The sequence below is a fragment of the Kogia breviceps genome, chromosome 14 (genome assembly GCF_026419965.1).
Source record: "Kogia breviceps isolate mKogBre1 chromosome 14, mKogBre1 haplotype 1, whole genome shotgun sequence".
In the NCBI taxonomy this organism is placed as follows: Eukaryota; Metazoa; Chordata; class Mammalia; order Artiodactyla; family Physeteridae; genus Kogia; species Kogia breviceps.
Window position 1 is genome coordinate 85163829 of NC_081323.1, and position 13360 is coordinate 85177188.

General features: G+C 44.5%; 1 protein-coding gene and 1 long non-coding RNA gene across 3 annotated transcripts in view; one reads left to right on the plus strand and one right to left on the minus strand.

The window, feature by feature from the left end:
* The window catches only part of LOC131740707 (uncharacterized), a 52032-nt gene that overhangs the window by 1052 nt on the left and 37620 nt on the right, over positions 1–13360 (plus strand). The window lies entirely within an intron of this gene.
* The window catches only part of LOC131740702 (myosin-16), a 57221-nt gene continuing 53132 nt past the window's right edge, over positions 9272–13360 (minus strand). The window contains exons 42-43 of the mRNA XM_059036830.2: positions 12889–13116; positions 9272–9609 (exon numbers count right to left, since the gene is read on the minus strand). Coding sequence (XP_058892813.2) covers positions 12916–13116 — 201 coding nt within the window. The 3' untranslated portion in view covers positions 9272–9609; positions 12889–12915. The remainder of the gene's footprint in view (positions 9610–12888; positions 13117–13360) is intronic.

A 13360-nucleotide genomic window follows, 5' to 3' on the forward strand; every position in this document is an offset into this window, starting at 1 on the left:
TCTATCGTTTGAGTTAATATTTTGCATTTCAGCCTAAGCAAAGCTTACAGTTTGATGCATTTCCTTTCATGTTTTATGAGCCATTCCAGAGGATAGACACTTAGTTTCACAGGGGCTCTAAGTGAAACCACCTTGTTCTGTACTGAAGAAACAGGACCAGAGGATTTTGAGAGTTGAGGAAGGTTTTGATGTAAATCAGTGGCAGGGCTGACCTGAGTCCAGAACAAAGCCCCTAATCCCATCATGTTCTGGTGTAAGAGCCAGTTTGAGTTACAAGGAGGGCAAGTTATTTTTAGTGTTTGTTTTTTAGACTTAATGTAATGACCTTGATCTAGTATCCAATGTGAGGGCTCTGCCTTTTAAAAAATTAATTCCAGGGAAGGTGGTACTTGCCATGGGATGATTTTATTTGCTTAATAGATTGACTTGGAATTGATTATATTGCGAGTGCGCCCCTCCTACCATCTCGTTGTGGTTTCTTGTTTATGTCTTTGGGTGTAGAAGATCTTTTTTGGTAGGTTCTGGTCTTTATTATGGATGGTTGTTCAGCAGTTAGTTGTGATTTTGGTGAGCTCGTGAGAGGAGGTGAGCTCAAGCTCCTTCTGCCTCAGCATCTTGTCCCAGCCCCTCTCAGTTGGAATTGGAATAGGATTGAATTGAAGCTTTGATCAAGCTTCAAGTCATCAAATAATGAGTATTCACCAAGTGCCAATTATTGTGTCAAGCATTTTGTGCAGTGTACAGAAGCGTTGGGTAAAATTCCACCGTCCTCAAGAAACTTAGAGACGAGGATGAAACCAGTTTACACATATTTTAAATACAAGGAAATGCATGGTGCTTCGAACCTGGAAGTTCCTAGTTAATGTTTGTTGAATGAAACTATGAATAAATGAAACAGTCTGGGGTTTCGACTGGTTACCCCCAGTTGTGACTGGGAAGGGGGTTTGTATAGACACATCAGAAACATAACCAATCATAGGTTGGAAAGGTTATGTGTTTGCAAACATCTAAGGATTTCCTTCTGTTCAGGAGACCTTTGATTTAGTATCTGGAATGTGAATTTGGAGAGTAAGAAGATTGGTTCTTGTTTGTGCCACCAGCTGAATGACAGTGAACACTTACTGCCAATTTCCCTCCATTTCGGTCTCTTAACATGGGTTAAGGCCTGCCACCTATTCACCACAAGACTCTTGGAGATGTTACTGAATCAATGCCTATAAAAGCTATAAGTTAACAGAAGGACAAAAACCGAAATGCATACACTGTGTTAGTACTTAATAATCCGTATGATTTAGATATTGTCCCAATTGCTGGTTGTGGCCCCAAGGGGGGAAAGTTTCCTATAGAAAGGATCTTATACAATTGAAAAATGCATGCAGATTTTTCCACTCTAGGCTGCTCACCCAGTTCATTTCCATAGCGTGGGGATGGGACCAGTTTATGGGGTGTCTAGGGACGTAAGATAGTCTCAGATGGTATATAAATAGCATACAATCACTAATAACCATACTTACAAGAACAAGCAGATAAGCATACTTATGAATACTAAGTATCGTTTTCCAGATTTGATAACTGAAATCTGTAGTCTACAAGCTTGTAAATCTCCTGGAGGCCAGGGCCACTTCTTACACATTTTGTTTCTAACACATTTTTTCATGTTTTTATGGAATCTTCTATTATTTTAATTAAAAGGTAGTATGATGGACAGCTTAAGAGAGTTCATTGACTGGAAATAAATAGAACTGGGTTCAGATTCTTACTCTGCAGCTTACCAGCTACTGTACATATATAACTTTGGGCAAGTCAATCAACTTCTATAAGTTTCTGTCAAATGAGGATAATAGTTCCCACCTCTTAGGGTGGTTCTAAGGATTAAAATAGATGACATATATACAGTACTTGAGTTCCTGACACATTAAAAGCAGCCAATAAATTGTGGCAATTACTGTTTGAGAATACTGTACCAAATTGATTGTCATAATTTATTATTTCCCAATTGTTTTTTCCCCAGTCTGTGGCTTCTCTTGGTTCATTTTCTCAATGTCTTTCAAAGAGCAGATCTTAATTTTGAGGAAGTCCATTTATCAAGTGTCATGTTTAAGAAATTTTTGCTTAATTCAAGGTTATATAGATTTTTTTTCCTGTATTTTTCTATAAGTTTTATAGTTTTTACACTGATTGATTTCAGGGTGTTAAACTAAACTTGCATTGTTGGGAAAAGTCCTACTTGGTCTTGATGTATTATTCTTTTTATACAATATTGTATTCGGTTGTTAAAATTTTGTTAAGAATTTGACAATTTGAAATATAATTTAAAATCTTTGCTTATGGAGGGTATTGTTTTATAATTTACTTTTCTTGTAATTTCAAGTTTTGGTATCCGAGTAATTCTGGCCTCGTAAAATGCGTTCAGAAGTGTTCCTTTTTCTTCAGTTTTCTGGAGGAGTTTGTGTAGTATTAGCATTTTAAAATTTCTAAACATGAGAGGTTTTTTTTAAAATAAATTTATTTATTTATCTATTTTTGGCTGCGCTGGGTCTTCGTTGCTGCGCACGGGCTTTCTCTAGTTGCAGCAAGCAGGGGCTACCCTTCGTTGCGGTGCGTGGGCTTCTCATTGTGGTAGCTTCTCGTTGTGGAGCACAGCCTCTAGTCACGCGGGCTTCAGTAGTTGCAGCACACAGTCTCAGTAGTTGTGGCTCGTGGGCTCTAGAGCGCAGGCTCAGTAGTTGTGGTGCACAGGCTTAGTTGCTCCGTGGCATGTGGGATCTTCCAGGACCAGGGCTTGAACCTGTGTCCCCTGCATTGGCAGGTGGATTCTTAATCACTGCGCCACCGGGGAAGCCCAACGTGGAAGTTTTAAGTTATATTTTTGTTAAAGATTTCTGCCTTAACTGCATAATTTCTAGCTTAACTACTGATTTGGTTTTGCTTGTTTATTCTTTCAGTTGCTAAGAAAGGTGTGTTAATACCTCCCAAATGATTTTAGATTTGTCTGTCTCTACTCTAATTCTGTCATTTTTTTCCTTTATGTATTTTGAGGCTATATTATAGGTGCCTCTATTTTATATAATACATTAGGTTTTTTGATAAAGTGAATGTTTTACCATTATGAAATGTTCCTTTCTGATGGTGCTTTTTGTCTTAATGTTTGCTTCTCTGAAATTAATATAGCAACCCCAGCTTTCTTTTGGTTAGTGTTTGCCTGGTATATCTTTTTCTCTCCTTTTACTTTCAACTTTTTCTATTACCTTATGTTATTAGATGAGCTGCTCATAAACAACATATAGTTGCATTTTATTTTTATAGCATGTTTATCTTTTAACTTGAAACATCCAGTCCATTTATATTTAAAGTAATTACTGATATATTGGAGTTGAACCCTACCATCTTATCGTTTATTTTTGTCCTATTCTGTTTCTTTTTCTCTTCTTTCTTGCCTTCTTTTGGATTGATTTTTATTTTTTAATTTTATTTTTTGGCCGCGCTGTGCATCATGTGGGATCTTAGTTCCCCGACCAGGGATTGAACCTGCGTCCCCTGCATTGGAAGCTCGGAGTCTTAACCACTGGACTGCCAGGGAAGTCCCGTGGATTGATTATTTTTTATATTCCATTTTCAAGGACTAATTCAGAGCTGTGCTGGAGCCAGCTCAGACTGGCTCAGGAGAGCCAAGAATGCCCATCTCCTCCCAACTCCATGTTCAGTAACCTCTTGGTGGCTTGACATCGGCCGTGGTAGAGCATTTATACCATAGAAAGTAACAAAGGCTTCAGATCAGGGCTTTTATCCTACAGAGAGATGGTCACTAAATGTTTACCAGCAACCAATGATTAGTACTTTCTCTTCCTGGATAATGCAAGGATCTTAGAATACCTTAGCTCCTTTGTTATCCTTCTCCATAGTTATATGCTATTCTTGTCATGCATTTTAATTCTATACTAAATATCATGTGTTTGACATTTTCTGAAGTTCCTGTGGGATTATTTCTATTACTAACATGTTGTTTTGACTGGTTCTAGTTTATGTTCTTGTCCTCTCATACGCTTGGTTACCAATGTTGTGTCTAACATTTTATTTTAAAAATTGTGTAGGAATAATTTGAAACCTAAAATGATTTTATATTTGCCCAGATAAAGTTTTCATTTTCATCTTGCCACGTACCAAAGATGTCAACAGTCTGGAATCACCTTTATCTAATTTTAGGATTTGAGATTTTCTGGACCACCCAGATGACTCAAAGCTGGGCTCCAGTCCTTGGGAAGAATGTTCATGTAATTCACCCTTATTCCTCGAATCCCAACCCTAAACACAGGTGTGGTGGTTAATTTTATTTGTCAACTTGACTCAACCCTAAGATGCCCAGATATTTGGTGAAACATTATTCTGGATGTTTCTGTGAGGGAGTTTTTTGGATGAGATTGACATTTAAATTGGTAGACTGAAAAAAGCAGATTGCCCTCCATAACGTGGATGGAGCTCACCCAAGCAGTTGAAGACCCGAACAGAACAAAAGGCTGACCTCCCCCAAGTAAAAGATAATTCCTCCTGCGTGACAGGAGGAATTGAACTGGAGCATTGGATCTTTCTGGTTCTACAGCAGCTTCTGGCCTTCTGACTTGAACCAGGATATTGGCTCTGCAGATTTTTTACTTGCCAGCCTTCATAATCATGTGAGTCAGTTCCTTATGATAAATCTCTTTACATCTATCTACCTATATATCTTTATGACTCTGTATCTTTATCTCTGTCTGTCTGTCTGTCTTTCTGTCTCTCTTTCTCTCTCTCCTGTTGGTTCCATTTTTCTGGAGGACTCTAAGTAATACAACAGACATTTACCAGGACCCTCATACTTGGAAGGCCCTGGACTCTGACTTTTGTCTTTGTGGTCATGATAGGCTGTCAAAAGTACTGCTCAGGGGCTTCCCTGGTGGCGCAGTGGTTGAGAATCCGCCTGCTGATGCAGGAGACACGGGTTCGTGCCCTGGTCCGGGAAGATCCCACATGCCGCGGAGCGGCTGGGCCCGTGAGCCGTGGCCGCTGGGCCTGCGCGTCCGGAGCCTGTGCTCCGCAATGGGAGAGGCCACAACAGTGAGAGGCCCACATACCGCAAAAAAAAAAAAAAAAAAAAGTACTGCTCAGACTCTCAACCACTTGTACTGGAATTAGCAAATAGCCCTCTGGGTAAAGCAGTCCTAAAATGGTGAACTCACTCTCCGGTGTTCCTCTTGGATATTGACCTGGTAATTACTACTGTATTAGTTCTCTCTTAATTTTGAGTAGATGTTTTGTGTATTTTGTCCACTTGTCTAGTTATCGTTAGTGGGAGAGTTGTCTGTCACCTTAGTCCTCCATTACCAGAATCATTTGGTAAGTAACCATTTAAAAAAAATTATCCTGTTTGTTATTTTTATTTTGCTAAACCCCATTGCATTAATGATATGTCTTTTACACATTATTTTATAGGTTCAGGAGGGTTTTAGTGATATGTAGAGAAATCGGTTGGAATTTTTGGACAGATGTGAATGCATTCTTATTTTCTCACTTAAAATAGTGTGATATAGACTTCTTTGATCTTAGGATTGTTTTGGGGAATGGATTAACCTGGGATGGCTATATTTCTGTTGTAGCATATAGCGTGCCACTGATTTTGTGTGCTTATCACATATATATTTGTGGCTGCTTCTCGTATCATACTCCCAAATGAAGATGTTGGCAAAACTTGAGCAATTCCATAGTTGGAGGGAAGTTAACCAGTTGTGGCAACTGTCTTGACAGACGGCAGGGTAGAGCAGTGTGGAAAAGTGGAGACTGGGGTCCTTCACATTGCACTAATTCTGGAACCTGTGACTACAGGGCTTGGTGTTAAAGATCATTAGATGTCACTACTGCTTGCACCACTATTGGCTCATGTGCCACTACCTGCCACCAAGCACACTCTCAGCGGGTTCTCCCCACTCCTACCTTCCACTCCCACAGGCTCTCCCTCCCCTTTATGCCTCCTACACATCCTTAGGCACCAGCAAAGACACGATTTCCTCTACCTTCCAGGACTCTCCTGTCGCATCCTGTACCTACCCCCACAGTAGCCTTTCTAATTGCCAAACCTAATTTTCATAATACAGGTTCCCCCTTGGTCAAAATGTCTGCTTACTGTTTTGCTGTCTGTATTTAAAAGTTGGTTTTTTAAATGTCTGTAGAAGAAAGTGTTATGGAATCACTGCTCCAAAGTCTCAGGATACATTTTTCATTAGCCTAAACCAGGGTTCAGGGTTCAGAGGAGAGAACAGTCCCTTACAATAGCCAGCAAGTTCCCTTCCAGTCTTGCGGTTTTACCATAACTCAAGGTTGGCCTTTTCACAACTGATCTCCAGCCTCAGTTCCTGGTAGCTTGTGGGTGGAAGGGCCCGGGGTCTTGGTGATTTCTGGAAACACCCGAAGTTGTGCTCCATGGGGATGACCCAGAACCTGCTGGGTTCCCTGCCTACAAGGACCCAGGAGTGGTTCACATGTGAAAGGAGGAGGAAGATAATTGGTGTGTGTACCTTAAAATGTTCCTGGGATTTGCTTTGATCAGGTGTGGGAAGATACACAGACATAGAAATGATTGTCATGAAGGCAGAAGTTTATACACTCATAGACCTAGAAGTAGGACTTAGGGCGTGACATGCCACTCAGGGCCATGTGGGGAAGCACCAGGGTTGGTCAGGAGCAGAATGATCAAGGGGGAAAGCGTGGGCGCGAGCTTTCATTGTGGTTTCCACGGGAAGGAATGGGCGCTGCAGGCTGAGCAGGGTTAGGATTGGCTAATTTCAGCACCCTCTGGGACGGAGGGGCAGTCCCTCATCTGCTACCTGGTCCTGGGATAATTAGGGCAGGGGAATATTGCCTCCCAGAGTATAAGAACTGGATAGAGGAGGTGGTTCAGAGTTTGGGCTCCAGACTGGTTAGTCTGTGTATGAGAGCTGTTTGCTATCCCTAAGAATCGGCAGCCCTGGGAGAGGCAGTGTCCCCTCAGCCAGGGAGGCCCCAGATGCCAGACCTTCAAGAATATAGAAAATAAGAAAATATATTTAATACAATCAGTGATACAAAATTTAGCAGCCTCGAAAGCTATCCCAAAACATTTAGCAAAACCATCTAAATGTCTTTGCTCCATTTACTCTACAGAACATGGTGCCAGTGCCCTGATTTCAATCATTGTGGATACCAATTATATATTATTATTTTGTAAGGCCATATAGATTATACCCTTTTAGGCCTTTAAGCCATTCTGAAATTTCATGTCCTTAGGCAAAAACAGCATATGTGGCGAGGTGAAGTCCTTTTTCTTATAAATAAACACTGGGTCAGAAACCTCACCTCATCTCCTGCCACAAATTATTTCTATCTCTGCGTTAACTGAATGGTCTTGGGCAAGTCACTGAGCCTGTCTACTTCTGGGCCCCCACCCTCCCTGGCAAAGTCAGGAGCTGCTCTGAAATTGAATGTGGGGAGACCACAAGTGGACTGTCCTCCAGGAAACAATGATGAGGTCTTTCAACCTCATGGAATGCTCCTGGTATCTCTCCAGGAAGAGGCTCGCTGCCATCAGCTACTAGACTGACAGCCCAGCAGAGCCTCCCCCAGGAGGTCAAGTGTCGGAGTCCTGCGGAATGCTAGAAGAAACTTGGCGAGTGTCTCAGCGCCATGCATAATGGGCTCTGTGCCAAGTTATCTTGTTTAAACTTCACATTCCTACGAGGCAGATGCTCTTATTATTCCTCATTTAATAGTTGAGGAAACAGGAGATAAGATAGGTTAAGTTGCCCAAGGTCACACTGCTGGGAAAGTGGAACCCATATCTGACTTCAAAGCATAAGAATTAGACTTATTTTATGTAATTACAGAGGTGAAGACTAGATTGAAGTAAGGGCAAAATAGAGGAGACATATTTCGACTCAATACTGGGTGGGACTTTTGAACCATGATAGTCAGCCAAAACTGCAATGGGCTGCCTTTTTTTCACTGGAAGAGTTCAAGTTGGATTACCATTTTTTTCAGGGATGCTATGGAAGGGAATCCCAAACTGGCCGAAAGTTGGACTAGACACCCTCCAAATGTCCCTTTGAGCCCTAAAATTCTAATATAATTCTAAGATTGTGTGATTCGGTGTCTCCCAGGAAATTCACATACAGCAGTTGGAGACCCCACCACTGGAGGGCAGCGTCTTTGCATTTGGTGCATTTGCACAGAAGGACGCAAACCTATTCCCTCTGAGGTGCCTAGAGAGTGCAAAGATTAGAACCATCATGGGGGTGATGTAGGCCCATGTGAAGACGGAGAGGGATCCCCCACCAGCATATTAATATCCCTTCCTCTACCAGCCTGAACAATGATTTCCTGTCTGCCAGTGCATTGGAGAGGTCAGGGTGCTGAAATTCAAAGGGAAGACCCCATTTCCATGAAGCTGGGAGGAGGGGCATTCTGAGGGCTGCTCCCTGTGCCCCTGCGCCCCAAAGACTAGGACTGTGAGGAGAGAAACAGGGTCGAGGAGTGTCAGAAGGTGACAAAGAAATCCCGTCACACTTGGGAAGATGAAGGACCCAGGAAGGGAAGAGCACCTTGGAGGGACCGTGAGACCTGCCTTCCATTCGGGTGGTTCTGTAGGGTCCTGGGTGTCAAAACCAGGGTTGACAAGTGGATTCCACCAGGGGGCGGGGCTCAGCCTGATTTAAGGAAGCTCTCTGTGCAGTGTCAGGAAGCACTGCCTTGGGAGGCATTCACTCCACACGTATTTACTGTGTTCTCCCTTCAGGCCGGGCGCTATCTTATTGCTGAGAAACAGCAGTGAATAAAACACACAAGATATACTTTGCCTGCCCTCAAAGAGCTGACCTGCTCGTGTCTGAGCATCCGGGGAGATGCTGAGGCGTGGCGTGGCGGGGGGGCCTTTGGGTCGTTAGCCTGGATGGATCTTAACATTCTTTTAGGGGGTCCTGTAACTATCTCAGCTTTACGAAACCTAGTTTGTCTTCATATCTGTGATACACCCTTTCACGATTTGTAAAGAACCTCACCATGACTACATAGGTTTCATGGTTTCTAATAGACACAAGCCTGTGAATGAGGTCACAGACACAACAGAACTCTGATATACTATAAAAATTGCCTTTGGATTAGGAAGTCTCAGAAAAAATTCTTCACTTAAAAACAATCTCCTTTCGGTCTATTTTTCAAGTTTCTTTTATTTAAGATGCATGGGGACAAGGTATTAAAATTGTCCACATGAGGAATTACTTCTAGAGAACAGCCAAGTCCCACAGACATTACATATTCCGTCCTTGACATGAACATGTAGAATCTCAACGAAGTCAGACCCACTCTTACTGTTATCCAAGTGCTTGACAGGTTGATGCCATCTCAGAGAAGCCACGCTACTTTAAATTCCTCTAATGGCTGAGTATTTACATCCCCAAGCCCATCTCCCCCCACAGCTATCTTTATTCTTTTGCACCTGTCTCTTTCTGGCTTGCACTTTCCTTTGCATAGTAAACATTCTCAGGATAGACCCAGTTTTCCATTTTCATATATTTTTCCTCTCAGTGGTCTGCTGTTGTGATCTGTGTCACCCTGGAAGAAAACAGAGAGGGTGAGAAGACCCTTGTGGGCCAGAGCTGGGAATTCTGACATCTTTGACCCCTTCTTGCCAGAAAGACAGCACCCTCAGGTTCCAGGGCTGCTTCTGCACAGGTTTCCTTCCTTGTAATGGACACCACTGGGCCATACCTGGCTCATTCTCTGCTAGGTTGTAAGGGTTTAGGGACACCTTCTTTGGGCCTGGCATGCCCATGTAGGCCTGAACTCTAGTCGGGCCATTGAGAGGGCCAGAGTGTGATGCCCTGGGATGCAATGCTCACCATGCACTTGTCTGCAATGTCTCATGAGGGGCCAAGAGGCTTGTTTTGCCAACTTGATGTGTCTTCCCAAGAAAGAAAAGCTACTACTCATCACATCCCACAAATGGATTTTAAAAATTAGCAAGATTTCCTCATGGAGATTATGGAATACTTGCTCCCAACAGGGCCCTTCACACACACACCCTCACACCTGTCCCACCAGCTTTGTCTCCCACCCTGTCCAGCACTCTGACCTCATCCTGAGCCCCTCTTCTCCAGTCATGCTGTACCCTTGTGCACATCCCACCTCTGCACTTTTGCATGTGTTGGGCCTTCTATCTGGAATTCCCTTCTTTCCCTCTCTACCTGGTGAGGGATCCATTTTATTTATTCTTTTTAATTTCGTTTCTATTATTTTTACTTTTCATTTTTGTTTATTTTAATTACTATCTGAGATGAATACTTTTATAAAATACACTGACCATGCACTTAGATGTCATGGCAGCATCCAATTGCTCTCGAAATTTCTAAACGCTTCCTCTCAGTTTCTGCAGTGGGTACCACCCACTGAGTGGCGCTGCTCTAGACTCTCATACGGGTCATGTCCTCCATGGAGCTGCTCCCTAGCCACCTCAGGTCGAACCAGTCGTTCCTCCCCTGGAATTCCCTCCGGTGAGAAGCAAACACTGCAGAACAGTCGCTCACAGCCTTGTGATTGCTGTGTGCGTCTGCCTCTCCGCTGGATTCTGAGCTCCACGAGGGAGGATGTTGTTTCTTATTCATCTCTGTATCCCAGAGCACAGGCCTAGTCCATATTCAGAGCTTGGTCAGTATTTGTGATTGAAGATAATGCCACTTTGGAAAACTAAATTCCTGTGGGATTTTGGCTTAGTGCTAACCCATGTACTAGTTTGCTTGCAATATCTCATGGCCACAATGGCATATCTGTGACTGATAAGGGGGAAATAGGGTAAGAGAGTGAGGATGGACCAGGACACAGAGAGCAGACCCCAGGGGCTCTGCCTCTGGGCACCGTTGGCAGGACTGTAGCCCCTGACACGAAGACAGAGCCGTTGGACCAGGGCCAGCAGACCCCAGGAATAAACAGTCACCAAGCTGGGGTGGGGGATCTGCTTTACAAGGCGCTAACCCTGGGGGCGAAGACTTAGCAGGCAGAAGGAGAGGAAGGCCTCCTGAGTCTGGGCAGCGCAGGAGGCCTCAGGGGTAACCCCACGGGGGCTCAGAGGAGGGCCCTGGGGGTTTGCCCTGACCGGAGGAGTTACGTGTTAACTGTCGGCCTCATCCAGAGGCAAGCCTCTGGTTTCCTTAGTTTCCTGAGCTGTTATCTAAGAATTAGAGAATTAAAAAGAAGATTCTGTGTCCTCTTTGGTGCTCCCTCCCTAAGCAAATGGGGAGAAAAGGCTCAGCTTGAATTCAGAGGTCAATGGGGTTATCACTTCTGGCTAAAACCCAAACTGACCTGGTCCTGAGAGATAGAGAGCTGTGAGTGGGGAACTTTGCCCTCACCAAGGGCTGACTCAACTGGATGCTTGAACACGAGGCCAAAAAAACATTCCCAGAATCTTTGGAGGTTGAACATCAGCAAGTGGCACTGAGACTCCAAACCTCTGCCCCTCCCAACCTAAACCAAGTCCTTGATCATGAGTTGTCCCGGTTCACCCTAATCAGACGGTAACCTTATCAATCTCCACGGTAATTAAAATAAAGGACAGCCTGCCTTTCCATAGCACAGGGCTTGCATGACCATGGGCGTCACTGAACTTCCCTGAGCTCGTTTTCCTCACCTGAAAATGCAGCTATTTATACCTACCTCACGGGATAAATTAGAGTGAAAAACATGTACCACATGTCTGGCTCTTGGGAAAGTAGAAGAAACCTGCATTCCCTGGCTCCTGTTTCTGTAAGGGGCGATTTCTGCTACAGCACTCGTTCTCAAACTTGCCCATATATCTGAATCACCTGGAGGGCTGGTTAAACCTCACATGCAGGGCCCACCCCCAGAGCTTCTGCTTCAGTAGGTCTGGCGTGGAACCCAAGAATTCGCGTTTCTAACAACTTCCTAGGTGATGCTGAGGCGGCTGCTGGTCCAAAGGACCACATTTGGGGAACCACTGCTCTGGAATAGTGTTCTTTGCTTCTCACCTTTCCCTTGCTCCTCTCATGGGAAGAGGAGTGGTTTATCCTGTGCTTGGAAGAAGGAACAGGGAAGGCGGGGGTGAACCCCACCTGGTCTCCTTTTGGGTCTACCTGCAGGGTCGGTGAGCTCTGGTCGTTCCTGCCCTTGGAGTAGGGGCTGCTCCCCAGGGAGCAGGGCTGTGGTGGTTCAGTTCTGCAGGTACTTTTAATTTTGGGGTGAAGTACAAGGATGCTCATGGTGGACACCCATTAATTCTCAATCTAGAATTGTATCATAATAAAACTAGCATTGTGACTTTTATGTGTTTGTCTCCTGTATTTCTTCTCAGTTGGTTCTGGATTAAGGAAAATAATAAAAGACTATTTTAAAAATTTCTCCTAAAATCCCACCTGCACTCTGCTCAAGAAATGGTAGCTGTGATGATGATAATTTCCTTGATGATAGAAACCTAAATTCAGCCAGCATTGACGAAATCCTGGGATGATACTGTGGGGGATATGAAAGATGAATGCACACCACCTATAAGCTTGCAAAGGTCCCTACGGTTCTCCAGTGAAAACAAGCATGTACTGAGCACCTGTCTGCCAGGCTAGTGTGAAGGGGCATCAGATGTGGCACCTGCCTCCCAAGAGCTTCCACTCAGATGGGGGGAGCATCAGGACCACCAGCACCTGTGACACAAGTGGACGGCAACACACCTGAGAGTGCTGAGGGAGTGTTGCGGCTGAAGGGACGGGGGAGGCTTTGGGATCCCCGTTGCGTAAGGTCGGGGCCTGGCAGACAGGAAGCAGAGAAGTTGGAAAGGGCAAAGCAAGAGCAGGGAAGGTGAACTTGGAGCGTGGGGTCCACACCTACCGGCTGTGAGCTGGGACACGTGGCACCTCACTCCTTAGAAAGGGTTTTGGAGGTGCCTGTCTTGGACACCTGGATGATCTCCACTGCCGTGATGCCTTTGCTGGCCACGCGGTGTCTGGTGCGCAGCTTGTTCAGGGCGGTCTCCGCCATGCCGGCCCGCTCCTCGGCGTCGTCCAGCTCATGTACCGTCTTCCTATAGCGAGCCAAGGTCTGGTTGGCCTGCTCCTCCTGTGACAAAAGCACAGTGGAAAATGGGGCATAAACCTGGCTTGTTCTGGCTAAACGTGCGTTGTTTTCAGTGCTACGTGGACATCTTAAGAGTCCAGTCATTCTGTAAGGCTTATTAGGAAACACAGCAGTCCTGGGTCAGGGCATCCTCCAGGTCACCACGGACACCCACCTTCAACGCTTTTAGCTGATTGTTTTTGGCTTTGACGTCCATATTTCTAAATAAAATGTGCTCTGTTGCGGC